The sequence below is a fragment of the Gymnoscopelus microlampas genome (assembly GCF_963454915.1).
Source record: "Gymnoscopelus microlampas genome assembly, chromosome: 5".
NCBI classification, from domain to species: domain Eukaryota; kingdom Metazoa; phylum Chordata; class Actinopteri; order Myctophiformes; family Myctophidae; genus Gymnoscopelus; species Gymnoscopelus microlampas.
In genome coordinates, this window is record NC_139942.1 from 38,560,342 (window position 1) to 38,588,318 (window position 27,977).

At 41.2% G+C, this 27,977-nt stretch overlaps 3 protein-coding genes across 4 annotated transcripts; 1 reads left to right on the plus strand and 2 right to left on the minus strand.

The window, feature by feature from the left end:
• LOC311044800 (importin-13-like) lies at positions 1-14,817 on the minus strand. 2 transcript variants are annotated; one of them, XM_084056608.1, is made up of 23 exons: positions 14,683-14,817; positions 14,406-14,566; positions 13,590-13,715; positions 12,758-13,231; positions 12,123-12,292; positions 11,345-11,485; positions 10,277-10,418; positions 9,363-9,529; positions 8,745-8,865; positions 8,236-8,383; positions 7,189-7,370; positions 6,101-6,127; positions 5,520-5,654; positions 5,094-5,240; positions 4,758-4,838; positions 4,509-4,646; positions 4,020-4,116; positions 3,888-3,940; positions 3,693-3,759; positions 3,310-3,368; positions 2,299-2,388; positions 1,871-2,052; positions 1-998 (listed from the first exon to the last, which is right to left on the minus strand). In XM_084056608.1, the coding sequence occupies exons 2-23, from the start codon at positions 14,469-14,471 to the stop codon at positions 902-904; spliced, it is 2,910 nt and encodes a 969-aa protein (XP_083912734.1). In that variant the 5' UTR covers positions 14,472-14,566; positions 14,683-14,817; the 3' UTR covers positions 1-901. The 2 variants fall into 2 exon arrangements, 1 of the variants encoding a protein (XP_083912734.1); XR_014600741.1 differs by lacking the exons at positions 1-998; positions 1,871-2,052; positions 2,299-2,388; positions 4,020-4,116 and having other exon boundaries at positions 3,309-3,368; positions 3,888-3,967.
• A 1,583-nt stretch (positions 14,818-16,400) lies between these two features.
• LOC311046331 (uncharacterized protein) lies at positions 16,401-23,038 on the plus strand. The gene is made up of 5 exons (XM_084058567.1): positions 16,401-16,570; positions 18,415-18,729; positions 20,509-20,820; positions 21,191-21,357; positions 21,477-23,038. The coding sequence occupies exons 1-5, from the start codon at positions 16,504-16,506 to the stop codon at positions 21,519-21,521; spliced, it is 906 nt and encodes a 301-aa protein (XP_083914693.1). The 5' UTR covers positions 16,401-16,503; the 3' UTR covers positions 21,522-23,038.
• A 153-nt stretch (positions 23,039-23,191) lies between these two features.
• Positions 23,192-26,786, minus strand: mgst3a (microsomal glutathione S-transferase 3a). The gene is made up of 6 exons (XM_084058568.1): positions 26,703-26,786; positions 25,847-25,973; positions 25,304-25,377; positions 24,444-24,501; positions 24,247-24,319; positions 23,192-24,089 (listed from the first exon to the last, which is right to left on the minus strand). Exons 2-6 carry the CDS (start codon positions 25,961-25,963, stop codon positions 23,917-23,919), a joined length of 495 nt encoding a protein of 164 aa, XP_083914694.1. The 5' UTR covers positions 25,964-25,973; positions 26,703-26,786; the 3' UTR covers positions 23,192-23,916.
• Between the last annotated feature and the right edge of the window lie 1,191 nt (positions 26,787-27,977).

Below are 27,977 nucleotides of genomic sequence, written 5' to 3' on the forward strand. Positions count from 1 at the left end.
TTATTATCACTGTCATAACCATGCAGATCCTGTGAATCAGTGGTGGATAAAGTGTTCAACCCCAGTGCTTGAGTCAAAGTATAGATTCTCCTGGTCAAATATTACTCAACTACAACAACTGAAGGTTGCTCAGTCATATTTGTACTTGAGAATTAAAGTGCTGGATTACTCGCTTTTATAAAATACATTCTCTTTAATATCAATGCATATCAATGCAAAACAGATCTTTCCGACATTTTCAAAGAATAATATTGAAAATGGCAGATCTACAAGCTCACAACGTGTCGCATCGTGACAAGTTGTGAGATTAGATCTGCTAGTTTCGTTATTATTTTAAATGGGAATTAAGTGGTTAACAATGTACTTTTTCCCTTACAAGAAATGTATTGGATTCGAAAGTACAATATTCATCTTTGAAGTGTAGTGGTGTGAAAATATCCAAAAATACAAATACTCAAGTCAAGTACAGATACTCCAAAAATGTACTTAAGTACAAGTAAATGTACTGAGTTACTATGTACCGTGCCTGTGAGTCCATGATTAGAGACAATTTAAAAAAGAGCAGTGAGGGCTCATTATCACATCAAGTCTATCATGTTGTTTCTCACTGTATGTTTTCGAGCAAACTGCCAAATGAAGGCGTTAAAGTCAGGTCACAGTCTTATTTAAACAAACACTTAATTCAAACAGGCTCTGTCTGCACTTCAGTGTGTCCACATCTACATCATGGTTTGAAGTCACAGTAATCTGAGATGAAGTGCATCGTCAGCCCACAAATGGGTCATCAACACATCTGGCTCAATCGATCGTACAACTTGCAGAACATCACGTTCGTTCAACAGCCAAACAAAAGGCTGCATTCAGGTTGTTGATTCCTTTGTAACGTTCATTGGAAGTCAGTCTAATAATCAGAGGAGCATCCAGACCCCTGGAGGCCTCGACAAAGCTGGGAGAACTCCTTCACAGTCTCCTTCACACGACGTTTGTTTGCCTGTTCCCTGAAGCAAAGAAATGAAATGAAATACATATTTATCAATGTTTGTGGCTTGTTTGCCCATTGTGGTATTGAAACAATTGATATTGTAATATATTAAATATTGTTCGAATATTTGGAGGAAAGACGGCAAAAATGTCAATTGGTGTAGCCAAATAATTGAACTTGCTTAAGATTGGACAAAAACTAATACTGTATGCATTTTTGTGATATTAGTAAGGCTAAAACTAAACACCATCCTGTGTACTCTCAAATAAATATTAAATCTGGGAGCAGAATAACATTGTTCCAACAGAAGAATCATCTAAATCTCAGTCATAATGAACCCAGATCATCAGTAGGTGTATCTGTAGGTTCAGTCATTCTGTCAGGGGGAGAGGTGTTTGCTGTGGATTTTCGTCTTTCGACATGTCGCCTATAGCCTGTTAAACCCCTCCCTCTGGAAATCTCATTTGTATTTGAAATCAAATGGAAATGAGATTTCCGGAAGGGCTGTGGTTTACCAGGCTATGTCACCTCTCTCCCTTCAACTTCAAATATGACCCCAAACACATCATTAGTGTGAAAAGCCTGGTGGCGCAAGTGAAAAGGTGAGGTTTCATAAATTAAAGGTCAGGGGTTTCAATCTTGGAGCATCCTGCTGGTAGGAGAGGGAGGAGCTTAAGAAATGTGCATATTAATCAAAGTGGGTTTTTTATTATTGTGATTTTGGTAGGAGCATGGAGGGAGCCCACCTCCAGAGGAAGGAGATTAATAGATTTACATAATTATTGAAGTTAGCCTATTTGTTTTGTTTTAGTTTTTTTTTGTGATTTCCTATTTTTATGTTTGATTTGATCAGATAGCTGCTGTTAGCATTGAAAAGAGTGTGTTTACCTGAGGAGCTGTTGGCTGAAAGCCTCCTTCTGCTCCATGGACACCTGGGTGGAGGGAAACCCGGGGGCCTGCAGGGTCTCCTTCAGCCACTGGGACAGCAGGGCCGGGCAGTGTCTGTTCAGACTGCACAGCACCTCCGAGTAGTGCTCCGTCAAGCTGCGTGCGGCCCCACCTCCCACTGCCTGAGGAAGGCCAGAAGAAACTGTAAATGCTTCCATCAGATTCAGAACTATAGGGTCAGGATCCGGAACCGGAGGAATCGGAGGAACCGGATCCAACATTGAGGAACCAGAATTGTACTTAATTAAGTACATTACTTGAGTAAATGTACTTAGTTTATTTACACCACTGCCATGCAGCTACCCTGCAAAAGCTCTGTAGTCAAAAGCAACATGTCTTTGTATCAAGTTTTATTGAGACAAGTTTACCTCCAGGATAGTCTCTATCAGCAGCTTCCCATCCCTCTGCAGAACGTCACCAATAGGGGGCACATTTGCACAGTGAGACAACAACTCTCCCTGTCATGGATAGAGCAAATCAGTGATTGACGGGGGACTCAGGATTATACTACATGTTTTTGTCTTTGGAGTGTTGACAGGAATGTTGGCAAATGTTAATACATAAATACTGGTAAATGAAAATCAGTGGTAGAATAAGTACCACAGTGTAGAAATACTCTGTTACAAGTAAAAGGCATATATTACAATTTTTACTTGCTTGAGTAAAAAATATGAAAGTTTTGGCAATGAAATATACGTACAGTACCAAAGTAAAAGTACTCATCTGTTTTAAAGAATAGCACATCTACAAGCTTGTGATGCGACACATTGGGAGCTTCAAAATCTGCCACTTTCGAATATCCGAAGTATACAGTAAAATAGGGTTTAAGTGGTTAATGTACGTTTTGTAGTAATACTCTAAATCTGAAAAGTAACCAGTAACTAAAGCTGTCAAATGATTGTACAGTACTTGAGTAAATGTACTTGTACTTTACACCACTGAATAAAAGTGAATTGTAGCAGGGACGTGCACAGATAGACTCTAGGTGGCGCTACAGCACCTGCCCTTTGCCCTCTTGACCAGAAGTGCCCTTTTGAAAAAAGGGCACTCAGTTTACAGCAGAGGTCTTCAACAGGGGGTCCGGGACCCCTAGGGGGTCCTCAGAGTTACTACAGGGGGTCCGCCAAATCTTTATGTGATATGATTTTTCTTTTTACCATAACCACTCGAAACCTAGCATCCCTTTTCTGAGGAGAACTTTTGCCAAAAATAGGGCTTGTAGATCGGCTATTTTTGGCAAAGAGGTAAAGAGGGGAAAAAAGAGCAGACCAAGTAAACAAAAAAAAGTATAATTTACTTGAGCACCTGCCCCTCAAAATGTCTGTGCACGCCACTGAATTGTAGTAATTGAACACTGCATGCTTCTATAAAGGACTTACAAAGAACAGACTGGCTGCTTTGACTGTGGGCGTCTCTGGAAACTTGAATGACAGAATCCCTGAATAGAGGAGAGATATGCTTGTAAGAGCGGAAAGGCTAGATGTAAAGATTTCTAAAAGTAAAACTAAAACCATTTTGCTTTGTTGTACATGATATCTGTCAAAATCTCAATAAAGATGGAGAGCTTATTTCCATTGTGGTCCCATTATGGTTTATACAGTATGGTCCATGTGGTCCATATCTACAGTAGATATTAACTCTGGGTGCTAAATTAGCTCAGGAAAAATGCAATCAATCATGTTTCTACCCAAAGTATACTGATGATCATGTCATTTAATCATTGTACATGTAGAGGACAGATATAGCATTCCATGATACTCACCACAATAAAACAATGCTTTAACGTCCACATGCTCAGACAAGTACAAATCAGGTTTCCTTTTCAGGATCTAACAACACAAGGATATAAAGGAAATGTTTTTAGCCAGATGTTTATTTCTGACACAGATATATGCAATGCTAGTGTACAGTGTACACTAAATACTGTATTAAAATTGACATCAAAAGTTACTCTAACCTGAGCATGAAGCTGCATAAACGATTCTGCAATATCAGGGTGGTCCCTTGGGCCTGTACATCACAGGTCAGTAACATCAGCTTTGCAAACAAAAAAAAGTAAACATTCATCTCATTTTGTGTTTTTTTTTACCTTGCTGAAAAATGGCCAGAGTAGTGGATGTCAACAGTTCAGTGAGGCCTTTAATGGAAGAGAGGTGTTCTTTTTCTCCAGAAAATATGTGAACCATCTACAATGAGACAGAGTTGTACTTTAACCACTTTCAACCGCAATGCCCAAAATGTCCCTACTTTGGGCATGTCATTATAGGCAAACCTTTTCCAGAAATAGCAAAAATCATGTTGTCAGCTTGTAGAGCGGCTATTTATGCCGTGCGACACTGTCATAAGACAAACTATAATACAATATAGGGATTAAGTGGTTAAGTACCTCATGAACTGCTGGTACAATATTTCATAGACAAATTCAGTTTGCAGGAAAATTTCCAACAAGTGGACTGTGAAATCACTGTGAAATCCCTGGCTCCCAAAAATGATATACTACGGAGGTGATCTTTCTTTCCCATTGACAGAGACGGTCTTAATGTGTTGGGAATCTGGGCCCTGCACTATAGAGACCCACCTGGCGCGCGAGGTCCAGAGCCGAGGCTTGAGGGAAGGCGCTGTAGATCTGTCCCAGCATCTGGCTCAGCTGTGCCACCATGGGGCCAAAGTCATGCAGCAGGGTCCGAACGGACTTCTCAAATACCCCGCACACTGCCTGTGGGGGGACGGGGACTGTGAGAAGGTGTGAGTCAGCACACAGACAGACAGACAGACAGACAGACAGACAGACAGACAGACAGACAGAACAGACGTAACACCTTCTTACCTCCACTACGTCTGAGTCATCAAGCCACTTGCTGAGGATGGTGTTTATCAATGTGAACACTTCCTGTAACACGACCACCACCTGAAAACAAAAAAGTCTCGTTTCTTAACCCATTAAGCTGATTCTGTAAATGCCTTCTAAATCCTAACAGTTTTCTGAAAAACGCATGTTTCTATATCAGTGGCTCTCAAACTTTTTCAAATCAAGGATTTTGCTATTCGTTGTATACTGTATAAGGCTTAGTAAGTGGTAAGATGGTGGATCTAACATCATTACTAATGAAAAATGCAATGACCAAACAATGCAAATCCCTTTTTTTGGGGGGGGGGGTCTTACAGGGTTGGGCGTGGCCTGGGAAGGCGTGGCTCGGGCGGGGCCAGGTCCTTCGAGACTGTCCGACTGTCTGTTGATGTCTAGAGTGGTGAAGAGACTGGACAACATGCCCAGAATATGGATGATAGACACCTTGCTGCTGGCGTTGGGCTGTAGACACAGAAAGACAATGACAGCACCACCACCAACATAGTTACTAACCACTCACGCATAATTACTAGCTTACTCATTTTCATTAAAGGTACCTCAATTACAATTAACTGAAATATATACAGGATGCTCTGTTGCATGTTATTATACATTTTATCCTGTCTTGCCTGTTTTTAATTATAACAGCCAAGCAAAAGGCAAATTCCCAAGTGTGCATAATTAGGCTTCTACTCTATTCCATTCACATGTACTGTGCCAGTGTTTATCTGGGTGTTTTACCTGTTCCAGTGCCAGTGTTTCCAGTCTCTGGACATGAGGGCTGATGAGGGAGTGGAGGCTGCCCAGAATCTCTTCCACGGGCAGGGCAGACAGGAGGAAACCCAGAGCCTGCATGAGCCACATGCACTGGCTGCTCTGCACAGGTGCGCACGTACACACACACGCACGCACGCACGCACGCACGCACGCACGCACGCACGCACGCACGCACGCACGCACGCACGCACGCACGCACGCACACACACACACACACACACACACACACACACACACACACACACACACACACACACACACACACACACACACACACACACACACACACACACACACACACACACGTACGCACAGACACGCACACGCACACACACACACACACACACACACACACACACACACACACACACACACACACACACACACACACACACACACACACACACACACACACACACACACACACACACACACACACACACACACACACACACACGCACAGACATACAAAGAGATACATCACAAACTGTATTCTGAAAGCTGAATGCTGACGTGTTTTAAGATCAAGTTGGAACAGCACTCACCTTATGAATTTCTTTAAGCAGTACGTCCTGTGAGAAGAAAGCGCACATGTTTCAGTGTTTTTTACTGCAGCAGACAGCCAAATACAAACAGAAATACACTGATAGACTTAGGCATGTATACCGATTTATCGTAAATCGATTAAAATCTATTCAAACAGGTGACAATTTAAATCGATTTAATAAAAAATGTATTGCGATGCAAACAGCAGAGGGCGCAATCGAAACAAGACCAAAAAAATCTTTGTAAGAGAATTGATTAAAAAAAAGAGTTTTCAGTCATTTGCTACAGTATTGACAATAGGATAAGATAAAACACAGTATTGTATTAAAAAAAAGGGGAAAAAAGAGTAGAGATCGTTACATGCCTATACTGTAAAAACCCTGCAGCTTGATGGAGGTGTTGTCTCTTGCACCTGTGACTAGGGTTGTCACGGTAATAACATTTTACTTGACGATTAATTGTCAGACAAATCGTTACGATTGGCGATTTAATTGCGTTTTTGGCATTGAACATTGGAACACAAATAAATATTACATTTCTGTTTGGCTTTTAGGCTCAGCAAAACATGGAAACGATTATGCAAAATAACTGCGATCAACTCGAATAATTGATTGTGATTAGGTAATAACTGTGACAGGCCTACTGCCTCAACCTGTGGGTCACATTACCTTGGGGGTCCCCAGATGATTAGCTTAATGTGTAACATTGTTTTCTCACTCAACAGTAAATAAACCAACATACAGTATAAGTGTATACAGGGTATCTGCACATTTCTAAAGTTAGAATTTAATGACTTTTAAGACAATACTTTTAATACCAAATTGGCCAAATTGTCAAATATACATAAGATAGAGGCAAACATTGTGAAAATAGTCGATCTACAAACTCACAACGCCTCGCAGTGCTGCGAGTGTTGTGAGCTTGTAGTTCGGCTATAATTTTCACAATATTTATGTGGAACCGAGTCAAACTAAATGTAATGCCTACAATTCCAAGTGCTTGTCAGGGTGGGAGGTCCCCAGTTCAAATACGATTATTTTGGGGGGGTCGAGGACTGGAAAGTTTGGGAACCCTTGGCCTACTGTACCTGTGACACGGTCATGATGTCAGGCAGGAAGGGGCCGAGGTCATAGCGACACTCCCTGCAGATCCTCTTCAGCGTGGACACACTGGACACCGACAGCTCTGGCTTCACCAGGCCCTGCAGCACCATGGGTAACACACTGCCCAGCATCACTGGATGGTCAGCCAGCCACTCTGCTAGAGAGCCTGGGTAAATACAGTAAAGTATCAATAATGCAATGTAGAAACACTATGTTACAAGTAAAAGTCCCGGTAATCAAAATTGACTTGAGTAAAAGTACAAAAGTTATGTCTAAAGTTGTATGTTTTGGAATAATAATCAAAATCTACAAAGTAACTAGTAAAGTTTTCAAATACTTATAGTGGAGTAAAAGTACAATATTTGACTCTGAGATGTAGTGGAGTAGAAGTAAAAGTACGAAAAATTGGAAATACTCCAGTAAAGTAAAAAAATACCTCAACATTTTACTTAAGTACATGCAGCACTTGAGTAAATGTACTTAGTTGCTTTCCACCACTAGATATACACCAAGAGACAGCAGACATGAGCTTGTATGAGACAAAGAGTGAGTGGGAGAGAGATACGGTAGACAGAAAGAAGGAGACAGAGAAAGAAACAAAAAAGAAATAAAGAAACAGACAAGAGAGTGAAAGAGAAGGAAATAACGAATGAAACAAAGAGAGAAAATTATGAAACAAAGGAAATAGACAGTGATAGAGAGAAAGATGAACAAAGAAAGGCAAACAAAACTAGGGAGGATGGTAAACTCTGAATGACTCAATGAAAGAGTATGAACGTCACAGTACAGTATGTTTATAGACACACTACATTATGTAACCATTGTGTATAATAGATGTATCGATACACTACAGTGAGTATGTATCCCTGGTGTACAGTAGATATCTATAGATACACTGCAGTAAATGTCCCTCCCTTGTGTCCAGTAGATGTATATATAGATACACTGCTGCAGCATGTACCCATTGTATACGGTATAATGTCTATAGAAACAGTACAGTATGTAGCCACGGCGAACCTGTACATACACACCTATGGTGTACATGACTGTGTCAGCCAGCATGACGTTGCTGATGTTGATTCTCGGTATTAACCCAATGAGGCCAGGAATAACATCAGAGTAGTTGATGTCTATGGTCTCTGCTATCGACTGGAAGCCAAATAACAATGCCTCTGTGTCCTGGAGAGAGAGAGAGAGAGAGAGAGAGAGAGAGAGAGAGAGGTGACACTCTGAGACAGATCAAGGTATTTAAACCATAGAGATAGAGATGCACACAGTAAGAAACGGATGAGTTAAATAGAATGTAGTTTTAGGAAAAGGAATTTGGAATTTATTAGTTTAGGTTAATGTATTACGATGTATTAGGAATTAAATAATAAGTCATACAAAGTAATATTTTTGTGCTATGTAAATATCAACCCTGCTAATTTGATTACCACTTCTCCGAACCAACACAATTTGCAAGTGTCAAAGTCTAATTGTTTCAAACCCACTGAATATTTGATAGCAACTATTTCTGTTGAGTGAGGCTATACAGTACCTGCCAAGTGGCTGAGTGTTCTGGATCCATCAGCAGTCTGCCCAGCCTGTCATATAGGTTGCTGAGAAGTTCCGCGCCCAGCATCTCATACACGTACATCAGAGTGTCGGAGATGTCCACTCTGTCACGTCAGACACAAAGGAAACACGTTCTTCATATCGAAGGTGCAAGTTGTGTGGAATGAATGTCTGCTGTACAAAGGCATCAGCTATTTTACGAAGGGAGTCACATTCTAGTTGCATGTTGTGTTTGAATCAGAGATTAAAAGGTTCAGTTGACAGTTTGGAGCCCTCAAACAGCTGAACAGAAAAACTCAATTCACTGATGCTGAACAAGGTATGCAGATAACCTTTTTTTCTTTATTTCTTTTTGTCATTTAACCACTAAAGCCGGATTTATATTTCGTTGTAGATGGTGTCATGTGGCGGAAATAGCCTATCTGCAAGCTCACAGCACGTTGCATCGTGTTGCATGTCACAACGCCATGTTGTGGGCTTACAGATCGGCTATTTTCACGTTAAGCATATAGGCCTAGGCTATTTTTGAGAACTTTCGCCCATAATATCATGCACAAAATATGTGAAAACCAGGGTTTCCTTGCTGCTCCCCATGTCGCACCTGTAGATCCTGAACTGCTCCTTGTCGTCAGGGGACCAGGAGGTGTACTCCTCCTGGGACGGATAGTGAGACTTATGGAGCAGCACGTCCACCAGCTGGAAGTAGACAGGCCTGTAGACCTGCAGGTACACTGCCTGCTTGTCCTCCTCAAAGGACAAGATGTCATCCTGAGCACACAGAAGACAATGATACAAATAAAACAAACAAACTAAAGATGGATACAGATGGATCAAAGATAGTTTAAAAAATAAAATGTATTTTTCTTCCGACAAATGCATTTGTTCTACAGTCATAAACACACACTGTACAAATGATCACACACGGAATGTTATGTAAATAGCTGAATTTCAGGAGGATTAAGGAGCGTTCAAACCAGGGGCGTAGCCAGAACGCTAGCCGAGGCTGGGCCTAGGAGGGAATCACAGGTGGGCCGGGTGCGCCGTGCGCGTCCGTGCGCGCGTGAAGGTTTCCGGTTATTAACGGTTATTGATACTTTTTTCGCGGGTTTGTAACGGATTTCGGGTACCTATATATACACTGTTATCAAAATGGCTGAATATGACATAAAACATTTTAAAAAGTTATAATATTTTTTTTTTTTTTTTTTTTTTGGGGTGGCCAGAAAAAACAAAGGGGTCCAGGCCTACCTATGCCCACCCGTGGCTACGCCCCTGGTTCAAACACCTGACCTCCTGGGGGAAGTAGCTGCTATGGAGTCTGCTGCTATTCTCAAATTATATCAAGCTGTGGTCCTGGCCTATACAGTACGCTCAAAAACATCAACCGCAGGCGGGATAGCATTATAAAACCATCTGATATACTGTACTGTGTGTGCAAGCTAATCCCCCAATGTTTGGTTTTACATGATTCAACCAATGCTTTGCAATCAAGACGGACATACTGGCATACTCTACCTGCAGAGTGTACCAGAAGGTGAGCGTGAGCGAGCTGGTGGTCTCGTTGACTGGGTAGTGCCCGGGGATGCCCGTACAGGACAGAATCATGTTGACCAGCGCCAGGTAGCTCTGCCAGTGCTCCACCTGATCCAGCAAAACCCTGTCACATGCAGAAACCCCAGAAAAAGATCCCAGTGAAAGAAAGGGTAACACTTGCTATGCATCCCTATATGTCTATAATGCATTATAAGCATACACAGGAGGCATTAGAATACGCTTATAACACTGCATGATTATAGTCATAAGAACTCATAAATAATCATAATGCTTTATAACAATAATCACATTTAATCATTTGTCTCATTACATTTTGAACATACACGAATGTCCTCATCCCCTAACTACTAGGAGCAGTGGGGAATGTGCAGTTATGGGTTCAGTGCAGTGGTGGAAGAAGTACTCAGATATTTTACTTAAGTAAAAGTATCAATACTGCAATGTAGACATACTCTGTTACAAGTAAAAGGCCTGTGTTCAAAATGTTACTTGAGTAAAAGTACAAAAGTATTGGCATCAAAATATACTTAAAGTACCAAAAGTAAAAGTACTAACACATTTGAAAATAGCAGATCTACAAGCTCACAAGATGCGACGCGTTGTGAGCTTGTAGATCTGCTATTTTCAAAAAGCCTATATGTATAAAATAGGGCTAAAGTGGTTAATGTGTGTTTTAAAATATAATGATGTATATCTAGTACTAGTTTTCACAACTAGTAACTACATTTTTCAAATAGTTGTAGTGGAGTAAAAGTACAATATTTGCTTCTGAGATGTAGTGGAGTAGAAGTAAAAGTATTGAAAATTGGAAGTAATACCTCAAAATTGTACTTAAGTAAAGTACTTGAGCAAATGTACTTAGTTACTTTACACCACTTGGTTAAGTGTCTAGCTCAGGGACTTCGACACATGACTGGGTAGACTGGGCGACAGACGGCATCTATATCGACACAGCTACAGCCGTGAGTTTATACTGTGCATGTGTGCGTGCATGCGTGAGTAAGTGCGTGCGTGGGTGGGTGTGTGTACCTGGAGTGCGTTTCCCCCAGAGCCACAGCGATGCGACAGATGCCATGTGACGTCTCCATGTCCCCATCCTGAGCTGCTGACTTCAGCCGCTCATGAAGACTCAACACCAGGGGTATGAGGTTGACCAGAGCATCAGTGTACCTGCACGCGCGCGCGCGCGCACACACACACACACACACACACACACACACACACACACACACACACACACACACACACACACACACACACACACACACACACACACACACACACACACACACACACACACACACACACACACACAAGTAAGACTCAACATCAGACATCAGGGGTATGAGGTTGACCAGAGCATCAGTATACCTGCACGCGCACACACACACACGCACGCACGCACGCACGCACGCACGCACGCACGCACACGCACGCACACGCACGCACGCACACGCACGCACGCACGCACGCACACGCACACACACACACACACACACACACACACACACACACACACACACACACACACACACACACACAAGTAAGACTCAACATCAGACATCAGGGGTATGATGAGGTTGACCAGAGCATCAGTGTACCTGCCTACTAGGGCTGCAACTGTCGATTATTTTCTTAGCGATTATTCCATCGATTACTATTTTGATTAATCTGATAATAGAAAAGCTGGGTTTACAAAAATATTTGCCACACACACCAGGCATTTGGTTCCATTTCACATCCTCAGAGGGAAATGAACCCTCAGGATTTTACAGTGTAGGTCCATGTGTGAGAACACATCTCTCACCTCTGGCAGTCAGGCTGTGAGATGACGTTCACTATGGTCTCCACAGCCGTGTCAAAGAGCTCCGGGTCCGACAGTGCAGAGAAACAGTCCTGGAGCAGAGCCTGGGTCTCACTCAGAGGCACGTCCACGCCCACCCAGCTGGAGAGGCAACGCAGCACCCTCTCCTTCACCTGGGTGCAGCGGTGGAAAGCAACTTTTTGATTGATTCAATACTTCAACGTTTTGCAATTTGTACAGAGGTACGGTTTACAATGATTGTTAAAAGGATAACACAAAAAGCCCTAGGGGCTTGTTTCCATTGTGGTCCTGTGTATTCAATTCATTATGACATTTAAAGACATACAATAATGTATAATAATAAACAAGACATAATCAACACTAGTGGCAATGAACGTATATGAACAGTAAACAAAGTACTTAAGTACAATTCTGAGGTACTTTTAACTAACTTCCATTTTAACATTCCATTTTTAGATACTTTATACTGCTACGCCACTGCATCTACTACATTTATTTGGCTGTCATTAAATGACCTTGTATAGAACTGTACTTTTTTTTTTAGCAAACTGCTAATAAAGTACTCAATCAATCAATCAATCATCTCAGAGGCAAATATACCAAGCTCATTTCTTCACCTGGGTGGAGGAGTCCTGTTCCTGCAGCAGCTGGCGCAGAAGGGGACTCACCACCACCCACTCCCCAGCCAAGGCCTCCCTTAGCTGGGCACGGCGGACCTGAGCCAGCCGGCTGCTCTGGAACTCCTCTGGTAGCACGGTGAGGAGCTCCAGCAGTGCCAGGCGGTGGCCGTGGGGCCTCTCTTCTGCCCCGGGAGCACCACTACCACCGTCGGAACCAGCCTCCTCTGGCTGAAACACCCTCGCCATGTCTGCCACAGGTTGGGACCAAGCATGGGGCATCAGGTTAAGGGCCAAAGAGGACAGGGCCACACACAGCCTGGTAAGCACCATCTTGGGGCCCGAGGAGAAGTGGGAGATGTGGGAGAGGAGCTGCAGCCTCAGGCTTTGATGCTGGTCACTGGAGAGGTCATTCCAGTGACGGGAGATCTTGATGTGAAGGGTGCTGGCGCCAAAGAACTGAACCTCTGGGAGCTGTTAATGACATGAGAACATTAGTTAAAGGAGATGTTATGACTGTTGCATGACATGGATACAATAACATTGTATTGACAATGCATCTTCTTTTTTGAATTTTGCATCGTTTTCCTTTTATTTGTTTAGTTGTGAAGATACAAGACCTCTTTTACAAGGAATATTATATATCATTTTGGAATATTTTATATAATATATATATATTATATAACATTTGAACACAAATCTTGTATGGGGGCCCCTGACAGTAAATATTTTCAGATCAGGGTCCGTGGACAAATACATATTAATTTGGGCCTCCTTGACATGAAAAACGTTTAAGAACCACTGCTAGCCCATTAGAGCTGATAGTCCAGACCTTGTCGGGGCTGAGCAGGGCCCAACAGAACTGCCATGCCTGTGCAGAGGCCTGGGCCTGGCTTAGCCACTTCTGGGCCAGATTCTTATGGTCCATAAGCGGGTCATAATACAGCTGGTTGAGAGCCTGGAGGACAGGAGGAGATGAGGAGAGCCAGTGAATTAATTGTTCTTGGAATACAAAATGTCATATACCAAAAGCTTAACAGTGTGCGTTACGTTAGTAAGCAAGGATGGATTACTGATACTTTGACAACTGTACCAAGAATTGCCCACGTACGGGGGTGGTCGATGGCCATTTGAAAGAAAGGAGTAAAAAACAAATGTGTTGTCCATGGCAACAAATCCAAAGCACAAGGCAATAGTTATTATTAGGACAGCATATGCCTCGTAACTGGTGTCATGTTACAAGAGGTCCTAATGCCTGCAAAACCATGTGAAATTGCAATATGCAGACTAGTTTAACCTGTATTCTGTTTATTGTGCCACTTGTTTTGTAGTTATTGTTACCATAATTGTATCAAAGTTTCCAGCTGTGTGTGTTATGTCTATGAATGGGTCAATAGGCCTATACTAAAAGTGGAATATTGCACAAATGGTAAGGCTTTGTATAAGACACTTGCGGGAATGGAAAAGGCAAATAATTACAATGCCTTTTCTCATGCCTGTGTCATTTTAGATTTTAGCATTGCTTATTTAAAAATAGCAGATATACAGTACAAGCTCACAGCGCATCACATACATCTGCTATCTTTGAACATTTTCGAAAAAAAATTGAAAATGTGCCTTTGATTTCCTGACAAGGTGACAAACTCACCGACTCCACGTTTTCCACATTGATCTCCAACTCCACTGGACTTTGTTCTGGACTGGCTGGGTCCATTTCAGTCAAACAGACCCAAGAATTATAATTCAGGCTTGAGAGATGCTGGGATGTTCAGGTTGTCAAGGCACCTGCTGTCTGATGTTTCTGGGAGCCTATATTGGCGAAAAGAAAACTTTGTCAAAAAAGCATTCAATAGTCACAACAACGGTGACAAGGCAATCATTTGGTTGTCCATCATCCTGCTATACAGGACAGAATAAACACTGACCTCTTTAGGGACTTTAAAACTGTATCGTCGATAATATCTACATCACTGAGTTAAAGACCACCCGCTGCGTCAACGATGAAGCCTCTCTAAAAGTAAAGTAGCCTACACAAACGAAAACAGGTTACTTTCTTTCTATGCCCGAATGCCTCTAACAGCGTTCCAACGCCCGGCGCGCCTGACAGCTGCGACCCTCTCTGACGCACTGACAGCTGAATGTGGGGGGGGGGGGGGGTCTCCATTCCCTCCACCCCAGCCGCCCTGCACTCACAACTCAACTGTCTGTGGCTTGTAAAATAAATATGTTTTATTTTTATTTTTTAGATAACAACACAGCGATGACAGGCTAGCTCTGGTCCATAGCGTTAAAAAAAAAGGGGTAACGCTATGGTACTTTCTTGCCGTTGCCCGCACACCCTCGGTAGTGCAGGCTGCGCAGCCTCTCGTCTGTAGTCAAAATAAAAAATACAGTTTCACTACTCAGTACTCACCAAAACAAAAACGGTTTTAAGATGTTGAAAGCCTACTTTCCTTAGTGGGAACACTCTGAGCCCCCCCCCACCCCCCTCCCGTCTAATATACACTTTTTGTCTAGAAAAGATAACATTTCACCGGAAGGAAAACAATGTTTTAGTTACTCCACTGCGCCCCCTACAGATCTGGTCAATGGAATTATTCTATTGACAACATTTATTCCTTCTGGTGAAATATTTTCTTTTGTGGCCAAAAAGTGTATTTTAGACGTGAGATGGGGGGCTCAGTGTTCCCACTAAGGAAAGTAGACTTTCAACATTTTACAACCGTCTTTGTTTTGGTGAGTAGCGAAAGTGTATTTTTATTTTTTACTAAAGACGAGAGCCTGCGCTACCGGGGGTGTGCGGGCAACGGCTCGAAAGTAACATAGAACTCCTTCTAACGCTGCGTAAAGTCGTTAGCCAAAAAGAACAGAATCAGCTGTCTATGCGTCGCGACGTAGTAGCCTACTGTTGTCGTTTTGGCAAGCGACACCGTCGTACTACGAAGTATAAAGCCTACTTTTATAGCCCGAAAATAGCCGTCTTACAAGCCCACACCGGGTAGCATTGGCGACTCGAGTTGGGCTTGGAGGTCTGCTATATTTTCGACGCGCGACACACACCAACGTCGTGCGACAGATTAGGAACCGGGCTTTAAATGAGTGCCAGCCAGTGTTGCCATATTTTGTGAGAGAAATAAAAAAACAGGTCTACCAGGAGCAACCAGGTCTACTTTATCAGCTATTTGAAAATAGCTGATCTAAGCTCATAGTTGTGAGATTGTAGATCTGCTGTTTTCAATAATTCTTGGAATAAAATGTGGAATATTTGGAATAAACAATCTAACAACACAAATGCTTAGCTGGTACAATCAACATTTATGAAAATATTTGAGAACCAATGGTTTAAAAAATGTAGAATGTTTTTTGGATGCAAGCCTAAATAAGCAAGTACACTTTAGAAACAAGCCCAAAAAAACGCAACCGGCAACGGGCAACTACCAATAGTTACAAGCAACTTTACAGAAAAATAAGCCCAAATTCGCTTATAATAAGCGGACATGGCGACCCTGATGAGTGCCAGCCAGCCCCACCCCTGCCCTTCCACTGCCCAACTCCCTCAGGATATTTTTAGCCATATGATGATGGTGGTGATGACGATGATGATGATGATGATGAGCCCTGTCAAATAACATAACGGAAAGAACATCTCCTCTCCTGCTGCAAGAGAGAAGGGAGCCGCCGTGACAAGAGAAGCCGTTTGTTTGTACATTTCATCGCGCTCGTCTTCACGGAAAGCAGCGAATGAGATGAAAATTGAAATTAATTTTGCGTTTTGCGCATTGGTGGTCCTTACCGGCTCATCGCAGACAAAGGGTAGGGATCGCAGTCGTTCAGTGTCCTTGTACAGTATAGCCTATAATAATACATAACACCTCTGTCTCTGATCTCATGATGCTGTTGTGACAACAGCATGATTAGATACATTAATAAATAGCCTAATAGGATAAGCATATCACAATCGATCGACTGATCTGAGTGACAACAGTGTTGTCACTCAGATCAGATGAGCGATTGTGAATGATATGCTTATCCTATATTAGGCTATTTATTAATTTATATATTCTATTTGGTGTCCACTTCATGTAGGCCTAATGTTGCCAATATAGCCTGATAGTATACTTTGATATTTCAAGAGCTCATGAAGAAATAAGAACGCAACCACGAGTTAAGGTAGCCTAGATATTACATGCTAATAATACTTTTATACCTCCAGAACAAAGTGTATGAGAGGTTAAACTCACCCATGTCTTTATAAATATTACATTGCTACATTTGTTGCGTTTCTTTATAATCACATTGATAGAGATTGGTAGCCTACACATTGTAGGCTAGAAATTAATGGCTGTTATGCTGGCTACATAACAGAACCTAATGACCTCATGGGAACAGTCTGTCACATGCTAGATTGTGTGCGTGTGTGTGTGTGTGTGTGTGTGTGTGTGTGTGTGTGTGTGTGTGTGTGTGTGTGTGTGTGTGTGTGTGTGTGTGTGTGTGTGTGTGTGTGTGTGAGAGAGAGAGAGAGAGAGTGAGTGAGAGAATGTGTGTGTGACCTTACTCATTTGCTGTGCAAGAAAATGTTAATTAATTTTGTCTATAATTGTATCACTGCAAATTGACCAAATCCTATTGTTTTTCTTTTTGCAGTGAAGACAGCTTGATATTGAAACATTGCACATGGATGTGGAAATGCTTTTTTTAAAGTTGAAACATTCATTAGTTTGTGAAAATGCAGCAAAGTTAACACATTTTTTTTTTTTACTGTATTTAGCATATACAGGCCAGCTATTGGATGTAACTTTTTTACAACTCTCTGTGACCTGAAGGCCAGTAACAGTCATAGTACTTGTTGAGTTGTGAAACCTTGCGAAATTTGTGAAAATGCAGGAAAGTGTACAAAATCACAATTTTGCCATTAGTCTTTGTACAACTACAAGATCTGGTCCTTGAGGTCAGCTACTGGATTTCCTTTCATTGAACTGTGTCTTTCAGATGTTTCACAACAACTCTACAAATACTATAACACTGTTGATATGATACTATGATACTATGATACCTTCATGTCAGAGATGATTTTGAAAGGTTCCAATAGCTGACCTCCAGGACGTATAGCAACATAATGGTGAGCCTAGGCTATGGTAACCTGTTAACTTGTGTTACGCAAACACGTTAACTTGTGTTAACGTGTTTGCTGCCGATACATGACAATCTTCTCTGGTGAAACAAAACAATGTCCATGTTATCATGTTATTTACAGCAGTGGTTCTCAAAGTGGGGTCCAGGGACCCCCAGGGGTCCTTGAGGGGTTCCAGGGCGTCCCTAGCTATTTGAAAATAGCCGATCAATAATCAGAATCAGGTTTATTGTCACATCACAGGTTTACAAGGTAAAAAATAAGCTTGTGAGCTTGCTATTTTCAGAAAATCTTGAAAAAAATGTGAAAACTTTTGAATATTTTTGAAACTTTTTAACAACACAAATCTTGTATGGGGGTCTCTGGCAGTGGCACAACATATTTTCAGATGGGGGTCTGCAGTCAAATACCTTTGGGGGGGTCCTTGACATGAAAAGGTTTGAGAACCACTGATTTATAGCCATATTTCCCTAGTTTCGTGTATGCTTATTCCTGTAATGGAGTTTGAATCATTACTTTTGTAAAGGTCAGGACAGCCCGACAACAACCACACTCACCGCAGTTGACCTTTCAAGTGAAGCCGGAGCCTCGGCGTCCTCAGTCCTTCCAACAGATGCAGCGGAGCTGGAACATGATTCAGACACTCCAAGTTATCAAACTTCTGAATACCAGGACGGAACCACAGCTACATCCATAGTTGCCACCGGCGGCCATGTGACAGGCCAGTCACAGACAGATACAGCTGACAGGAATGGGACAACCACAACCACTAGAATGTCGACGGCTGCACATACTGACGACAACACCGTTAAGACTACTGCGTCTGTCCTCTATCTCTCAGGTAATCAAATTAATCAGATTTGATTGACTTTTGTTTTGTAGGTTCTTATAGTACACAGTCCAGTGTTTGTTCAGTTATGATGGATTTCAGCATTACGCGACTGCACACAGCTAAACACACACCTAATTAAGAAATGAATAGTCCAGAAAGATAATCATTATGAATGTGTTGCAAAACATTCCGATTCTGTTCTTATTTTCCACTTGACATTGTTATTGTCTATGTTCAATAGAAGATACTGCATGTTCATTAATCCAGAGCATTGTTGCTATAGCTCCAACCATTCTGTTTAGTGGGCTGTGTAAAATCTTAAAAATAAACCAGCCCACACTGTAAAACACTGCTGTAAAACAGTTTGCAAACACAGTAGCTCTCCTCATGCTCAGCGAGATGACCAGCAGCATAGCATGAACATAGTCTGCCTCTTACTGCTCTTTTCATGGCATGGCATGTAACAGTGTGATTGTACACTGTAAAAGGACTTTGCTGTGTGTATAGAGAGAGAAAGTGTGTTTGTGCATGGCCGTTAGAGGTAAGAGGTGTCTTTTAACAGAGCAGATAACTCCCCTGCAGTGGGGGACAGAAAGTACATTTACTTTAGTACTGTACTTAAGTAAATTATTTGAGTATCTGTATACTGCTGGCATCATTTCCTTTGTGGGTGTTGGCATCGCTTCTTCCTCTGTCATTGCAGAACATGGTGATGGTTGTCACTGTGGTTGTTTCTCATCCCTGAAAAAAAGTTACTTTAATTGACATTCATGCTCACATTCTCAAAATGTTATTGTTTCATATTAATGCAAAATTCATATTTGTTCTAAAATAAGTCAGTGAATGTGATGACTTTGGGGTGAAATGCTTTTGATGAACGCAGCATAGCACTTTTCAAAACAAGATTTAAAAGTGGAATGGTCCAAAGGCTGAATCCATTAAGTCCAAGACTGAATCCATCATTGCCCACTTAGTGTTTATTATGTCATCGTTGGCGTACTGTGCCTTAACCACCACCTATATCAGTGGTTCCCAACCCGGGGGGCGGGGCACACTGGTGGGCCGTGAGGATATTGCAAGTGGGCCCCAAAATAATTGGCTAAACGCTAAGACTTTTATGATAATACAACATGAAATAAATTACGTTAAAGAATGTCATGGTATTTTTTCTTTAAAACCTTGAAAGATTAGTTTTCATCCAACCCGGAACACAATTGATTGATTGATCATTAAAATAAGCCTGCTGTGAAAATGCACACAGCCCATTTCAAGAAGGCCCAGATCCAGAAAAGGTTGGGAAGACTGCCCTATATATCTGGAACTGGAGCCAGGTGCGCGTCCTCTGCTTGCCTTTGGGCGTGGGTGCTCAGCTGATAAGAATGACTCAATAAGATGAAATCCACCGGTAAAATAAAATAAGGGTTTGTAAGACACTGTCAATCAGTGACCATTCGTCCCTTATTTTGGAGTGCTTCCACCTCGGTGGATTTCATCTTATTGACTGCCCCCCTGGGTTCTACACTTGGTCCCCTCCTTTTTTCCATCTACACCAAATCTATTTGCTGAAAATAGCCGCTCACAACGTGCTGCAATGCGGTGTTGTGAGTTTGTAGATCTGTTTTATTTTTTTAATTGCCACGTATGACATGTCCAGAATAGATGCTAGGTTTCATGTGGTTAAACAGTACCTGTTGAATCAACAGTACCCTTTCCTGACTTATATCTGTGTAATTTAGAGTTCTTTGCAATACAGAATAAATACTGACAATGCGTTATTTGCATTCTCAGATTCTCCAGCCAGCGCCTCGATGCCACCCGAGGTAGAGACATCCACCCCTCTAAAGTACATTTCAACCCCTGACAACAGTGCTACACCCGCGGGTACAGACCTACAGACCACCTCTGCTCCTCGCTCTTCGATCCCTCCACCACAGGATATTACTACACCCCAACCTTCCACGCACGCCAGCACTGTAGCGCCAACCCAGGCCAACACCCACCCGCCCACCACAAGCCAGCCCCAGGCCTCGGCTCCGGCCTACCCCCCTGCCAGCCAACCACGTCAGGAGGGGCCATCTGAGCTCAACGTTGGAGATGAAGGTAACGGTGAAGGATAATGTGGGATGGCCCTGCGTGTACCCTTCAGTATCTATGAACATCACGGGAAGGCTCAGCCTCAGGAGTAGCCTAACAAACTTTGTTTGGCAAACGCTGATTTTACAACACTGGAGTTTAGGATGAGGCAAATTTATGTCAGAAATGTTCAACAGAATAGGGTAGGGTCAGGACTATATTACTGCATGTTTGAGCTAATTTACAGCTATGGGAAATGTATCTAAGAATAGGTTGCAGTTAGTAATGAATATCTTTATTATAATGAACGTCTTCCATTCTGTTGAGCAAAATCTGTAACAGTACATGCTATAAACCTTTTTGTTCAACTTACCCACCCTCCCCTGTGCCATGTTAGACGTCAAAGGGCCCCGGCAACACCGTACCTCCCCTCTGGATCCCCTTCTGGCTGGTCTGGTGTCAGTGTTTATTGTCACCACTGCAATCATCTCCGTCGTCCTCTTCCTGAAATTCCGGCAACGGACAGAGCATCCAGAATTCCATCGACTCCAAGATCTACCGATGGTGAGTTAAAACAACACAATATCAAACTAGTTTCAAATACATTCAGCAGCAACTTGTGTGTGATGATTCTAAACCGTGCTTAATAGTTACACATCCTTCCTGTTCATGATGCTCTCTAGGATGATTTGTTGGAGGACACACCACTCTCCAGGTATTCATACTGATGGAGGTGACCAATACATCGATTTCCTCATGAGAGCGTATGCAAAACAGAGCAAACACCAAACAGCCATCTTGGATCCAGTTGAAGCCTTTGACTGGACGCAGTTACTGTATATCCCCGAAATGTGCCCTGCTGAGCCGTTTCGTCTTTAGTGCAATGGGAACATTGTTTGTTTGTTTTAGCAGTACCTCTATGGCTGGTATTAGCCATGGCAATGGATGCACAGCACTTTCATGTGACATAAATGGTCACATTGCCCCCTATGGGTGATCAGAGATAGTGAGGATCCCCTGCTTGGTCAGATGACTCCAATAGACAACCTCAGGCTAAGTAATGTATTGCTACTAGGTTATTAATAGTGAGAAGTATACAGTAAAGTAATATGGGACAGAGGAAGGATTAGCAGCGACAATATAATAAAAGTGACTGGAGAGTCTCTAAAATGCTCTGGTAAGACTTTCAATGCATGATCCCTGAGTTGACCAAATATGAGAAAAGTGCTTTTTCAAACCAAATTGCCTAGAATTGCAGGTCATCGTAAAACCAAGAGACTAGGACCAATAGGTATTTTATTCAGCTATGGTCCTGGAGAGCCAGACTGAGACAGCTGGAAGGAAAACACCAGCTACTCAGGTCCCCAGGACCAGCGTTGAGTGCCACTGGCCAAGGTCTGAAATCTAAATGATTTTGAATGTAAATCACTAAAGGAAGCCTTTTGTTAGTAGAAAGTTGTGTTTATCTGACAATAATGAGGAATGCAAGTTAATCATTCAAAAAGCCATATGCATGAAGAGAATAGACATCATTTACAGGAAATCATCATTCAATTAGGTCATTTTAAGCACTGTTACTTAAACACCAACTCTAAAATGTAAATATGAAAGGCAGGCTCTCTTGGTCCCATTTAATTAAGAGTGACTTGAATATGTTTTGTAAATTATCCTTCTGGTGGTTGATATACATTTTAGATCTACTTATATTCATTTGGATGTTATACTTGAGTGGAATGTAGATGAGAATATTGCTATGCTAAAAATGTAAATTAGATATATCTGCTTATTCTTAAATGTAAAAACAATGTGGAAGTTGATTTTTTTTTTTAATAATATACTTAGTTCATGTTCATAAACTAAAAACAGCATCAGAGTACTTTCAAATATAGTGCGATCATAATAAGATTGACGTTACCTAAATCTATATTAACTAGAGTATGTTGCCTTCTGCATATGTGCAGAAGGCACATATTACCTGGTGTTACTGTCAGTTTTACCTACAGTCAAGTGCCAACAGTGATTTATGATATGCAGTTGAAAAGTGGACTGAAGTGAATGTTTTATGGACCTGTTCTTTTTTCTATAATAAAACATTTTCAAACATGTATGTAAACCCTACGGTTTGTGCTCATACAGAGGGAACTTCATACGAGCCGCCTTAACAATGTTTGCTTAGGTGACATGGCATTAGTGCATTTGAGGTCAATGGAACAACAGGCTTATAAATCAATTTGTCTTGGCAAGCACTGTATAGTGCGTTTGAAAAAATTACACAGACTAATAGGTAAACCACGCCCTTTATAAATACAATAAACGAAATGTTGCCTGCTTAAGCAAACAGCTCCACCTACACCTATGTAACTAAAAAATATGTAAGAAAAAGAATCACAACCCCAGATTATTTAGAAGAAATAGAATTTAATACTCTGCTGTATCATTGTATTCTGTGGAGTAACTTGGCTGTAATGTGTCATAGTTGAGGGAGGGTTGCACATTTCTCCTTAGCAGTATATCATCATATAAAAACACCCATACACATGAAGATTCTACTAAACAAGAGTAGGTCGTGAATTTCTTTTCCCAACACCCTATGTGCTTTCTCTTATTTGCAGAGGCTTCCTTCGTTTAAAGCAACGCTTACAAAAATATGCTTTAAAAACAAAAAAACAAAACAAAACAAAGCCACCCGTTTGAGTGTTGAGGGGCCTCAATAGTTTGTTACTGTTACTTGGTACTGTTTGGTCCTTCCCCCACATACCTCGGTGCACATATCACGTTGAAATGGAGACAAACCTTTCAGGAGGACAGGAGGATCAGTCTTTCTCTTTCTGCAAATCAGTATGAGGGATGGTAAAAAATGATTCTGCAATCGTGAAATCTGTGCATAGTCAAAAGTACCATTTTGGTACAGTGGTATGATGGAAACATGTGCAAGCCACTGGAAGGTGGTTGAATTAAGAGAGATATTCAACAAAGAGCTTCTGGGTAATCAAAATTCTGTCGCTACCAACGAGACCACTCCAAACCCTGCCCCAGAAAAGATGTAAGGGATGGACAGCAGAGAGAATGAGGGAGACAACATAACATAAGGTGTCCATATTACGACCACCAAGGAGGAGAGCCTCACAGGCCAGGTGCTACAGGTGCTACAAGTAGTGGCTGTCTAGCAGGAAACTTGCTAGTGCTAAACGGACGTGGGCACCATCCCAGCAGGTGACGGCCAAAATTGAGGGTTGTCAGCATCAATCCAAGCATGGCAATGTTTCCAAACGCCCCCCGCATCCTTTTCTTGGGATCTGATTGGGACAGGTAAAACATCATCATTTCTTATTACACACAAATAATTACAGTCACTCAATGACTTTGCTCTGAAAGCATACACAGTTTTAAATGTATCTCAGTAGTGCCTGGTGAATTTTGTGAAGCACCACGGCCAAAAATAAAATGTATTACCTCCTGTGGAATATCCATGTGCATAGACCTCCCTTGATACAATCCACACAACCCCGAGTCCACTAGCAAGACGCTGTTACAAACACACACACAAATGCCACAATAGCATGTCAAAAGAAAACACTTTCTAATGTCACTGACATATTTTTCAATTTACAAGTTTTTGACATGAAATGAAATACAAGGACTGAACTCACAGGACAATGCAGGCCGCCCACAGCTAGGCAGAAAAGGAAGGCAGGGTATATCTCCAGACTATCAAGAGAAGATAACAGCAGATGAACTTTGAACTTGTCTGACAGCAGTAGCATACAATACATATCTAAGTGAATCTGACCGCACCTTTGCTGGCGCAGCCCCAAGACTGTGGAACGGCATTCCGTTCCGGTGAATATTTTGCATGTTGCACAAAATAATAACTTGTTTTCGTCCACTGTCAGCCTATATGTTCTCAAACTTCGTCATACAGAATGTATTATCCTGTAACTTTAACTAACTTTTGAGCTAACTTCCACATATAACATCAATGTGAAGTACAGTGCTAACATTGTTTAATGCCGTAATCTGAAGACTTGCCTCTTCAGACTCCACCTTAGACCGTAGCATTTGCCGTAGCACTTGTCCTAGCCTTGACGACCTTGCAGGCTAATGCAAAGGCTAAAATGTAATTTAGATGCATGATATGTAGACAGATGCCAGGTCATTTGTAGACCTGGCATCCTATAGTGTGTATAGTTTCAACGTACAGATTATTGGTGTTTGTTTTTTATATTAAACTGACTGGTTAGACTGATAATAGGTTCTTGGTTTACCTATGATCCTAGATTATTATTCTATGCATTTCATGTATAAGTTATAACCTTGTGTTTTCCTTGCTTACTGTAAATCACTCTGTAAGCGACTTACAGTAAATGCCTAAATTGTAAATTGTCAATTGTAAAACTCACAATGCGTAGTGAGCTTGTATATCGGCAATTTTGCCGATATTTAGGATATTTTACCTATACCTCCTGTCTGTACAGCACTTTGGTCAACAAGAACTGTTTCAGTTACTTACGTATTTTGGTGAGACCGCTGGATGCAGTTAAAGATGTTTCCTGTGTCTGGGTCATCGCTGTACATCTGAGGCAGCTGTCACACAAAGGACAATAACGACAAAAGGCTGTAGATTAGTTTACCATATTAAATGTTATGGGTGGCTGTTTTTTCTTCTATTCAAACAAAAAGGAAAACCACAGCCCCCAAAAGTTGTTTGACAACTTTTTCTCCTTTTTTTAAATTGAAATTATGTAGATTAGCTATTTTTTGCAACAAAAAAAAACATCTACGGGCTTAGTAAGCAGACCATTTAGGACCAAGTTACTATATCCTACATCATGTGAGGTTTAGGACAGTTGCATTGTCTTTATAAAAGGGAATATTTTAATGATGAAACGTGACTCAGCATAAACCAAAGCTTTAGCTTGTGAGTGTTGGTGAGCTTTAAGAGCTTATATAAATTGTTTGTGTTACAAGGCCCGAGAAAGAAGAGTTGATGATGACTAATTCATTCCATTCTTTATCGTCCAAGTCCAACCCCAAATCACTTGACTTGACTCACATTGACTTTGTACTTCTTCCGGGCCTTTCCCACTTTCATTGCCAAGTGTCCAACCATGACCATACTGGCTACGCCTGTTATCACCACAAATCCATACTCCTTGGAGAGCACCACCATTCTGACACACCTGGAACAAGAACATGGCACAACTGTAGTTGTAAAATAAAAAAAGGCTATATATTTGGAAAATGTTTTTAAGTAAAGTAAAGTATACATGATTAGAACATGCTTAAACATTCGACAATTAAAGGTCTAATATTTCTACAAGTGCTACAAATTGCTACAAAACCTGTATATCCAGTCATTTTGGGGCAGAAACAAGAAGTTGAAGGATAACATTAAGTCTGATAATGATGTACCGTGCATGTTCCCATCATGTATACTTTACATTACTTAAACCATTTTTCAAATATTTTATTCTTTAACATTTTGGACAAAATAGCCAATTTTACATCGAGGTGCCCATGATGTCCATAGTGCCCACCTACCCTATCCTGTATCCTATGAAAAAATAAACGTTATTATTTTATTTTTTTAAATATTTAAAATAATACTATCTATATTATATAGTCAATATTATATAGTCAATATTATATATTTTTTTTTGAAATGTCCTCTTTTTCTTGTGTGAAATAAAAAATTGCATGGTTACGATCACACATTTAAACGTAGCCTATTACTTTTACACAGTAGCAAAACTACAAATCGTTAGAAGACAAACAATGCACCAAAAAGCTTGGCCCGTGTCAGTCTAGAATTAGTAGAATACCAGTAAATTGCCACATCAAAGCCTACATGTGGTACATTTGCAGAGAAATGCAAGCAACATATATTTTATTTCAAATATGAGACTTACCTGTTTTAGTGAACAATGCTAAACGAAAGTAATCGACTTTCCACTGTCCTCAACTGACCGCCTGCTTACGTGAGGGCGTGGACAATGTCGGCTGTGTTGCCAGATTTTGTGAAAGAAATAAGTAACCGGGTCTATGAAAACAGCCCAAAAGAAATATGAACAGTGACTTCACTTCACACGACACCATCGAGTATTTGAAAATAGCCGATCTACAAGCTCACAACGCTTCTCATCACGACGCATTGTGAGCTTGTAGATCTGCTATTTAAAAACAGAATGCTTGAAAAAAATTGACCAATTTGGATTAAAAACATGACTTGTCATAAAATATTTTCAGAAGGGGGTCAGTGAACAAATACATATTAAGTTGGGGTCCTCGAAATGAAAATGTTTGAGAACCACTGGTTTAAACAACATTAGGAAACGAGCCCAAATAAGAAAACAACACATTAAAAAGAAGCCCAAAAAAAACGAAGAAACTTCACAGAAATACAAGCCCAGAGTTGCTTATAATAAGCAGACATGGCAACACTGAATGTGGGCTGTATACTACAACGACGTGACTGGGACTACATTGCTTTGCAGATTGCATATCCTGTTTAGAGTAGATACGGAAGCTGTCATTGCAAGTGCATGCATGTGTGGGTTGAAATTACAGGATACAGTAGGCGGGCTTCAGGCAGGATATGGGCTTCGAGCAGTTATAAATAATGGTACTGCGGAAAGCGTTTGCCGAGAACAGCTCTAGCTTGTAGAGCTGTTCTTTTTTTCACCAGCGACACCCTCGTACGATGGAGTATTAGTTCTCCACTGACTGACCTTCACTGACCTTGTACTAACTGGCCTACTACCTAAAGTGCATAGAAACGTTAAAGCTTGACTTCACTGTTGATTGATGGAAGCCTTGGGGGGAAATAGACTATCATTCCAGTTGACAGTTGACACTGCATTTATTTTTTTAATTTTAACATTATGTTTCGTGTTTCATAGGACTACTGTAACATTGCAATATAATAATAATTGCATTTCTCTTTAGTTTTAAATGCATTTGATTGATTGATTGATTTATTGATTTAATACTTTTTTAACACGTTTGTTTGTTAACAACTGGTAGTAGGCCTACAGTCAAAAAAAGCTATGCTAAAAGGTTAACACAAAAAGCCCCAGGGGGCTTATTTCCATTGTGGTCCATTGTAGGCCTACTCAATTCATCAACAAGACATGGATATTACAAACATTATTCAGTTGACACTTGACTCCAGCATATTTATTTAT

Bases quoted from the DNA above. Each gene is read 5' to 3' on its own strand.
- LOC311044800 (XM_084056608.1), bottom strand. From the start codon at position 14,471: ATGGACCCAGCCAGTCCAGAACAAAGTCCAGTGGAGTTGGAGATCAAT. The intron at 9,530-10,276 runs GTAGAGTATGCC...CTGTGTGCTCAG, and splicing joins CCTTCTGGTACACTCTGCAG to GATGACATCTTGTCCTTTGA. The intron at 4,839-5,093 runs GTAAGACCCCCC...TTTTGTTTTCAG, and splicing joins CCCAGGCCACGCCCAACCCT to GTGGTGGTCGTGTTACAGGA.
- mgst3a (XM_084058568.1), bottom strand. From the start codon at position 25,963: ATGGTGGTGCTCTCCAAGGAGTATGGATTTGTGGTGATAACAGGCGTA. The intron at 25,378-25,846 runs GTGAGTCAAGTC...TTTGTGTGACAG, and splicing joins GGAAGAAGTACAAAGTCAAT to CTGCCTCAGATGTACAGCGA. The intron at 24,090-24,246 runs GTAATACATTTT...TGTCCCAATCAG, and splicing joins ACATGGATATTCCACAGGAG to ATCCCAAGAAAAGGATGCGG.
- LOC311046331 (XM_084058567.1), top strand. From the start codon at position 16,504: ATGAAAATTGAAATTAATTTTGCGTTTTGCGCATTGGTGGTCCTTACC. The intron at 16,571-18,414 runs GTAGGGATCGCA...ACTTTTGTAAAG, and splicing joins CGGCTCATCGCAGACAAAGG to GTCAGGACAGCCCGACAACA. The intron at 21,358-21,476 runs GTGAGTTAAAAC...GATGCTCTCTAG, and splicing joins GACTCCAAGATCTACCGATG to GATGATTTGTTGGAGGACAC.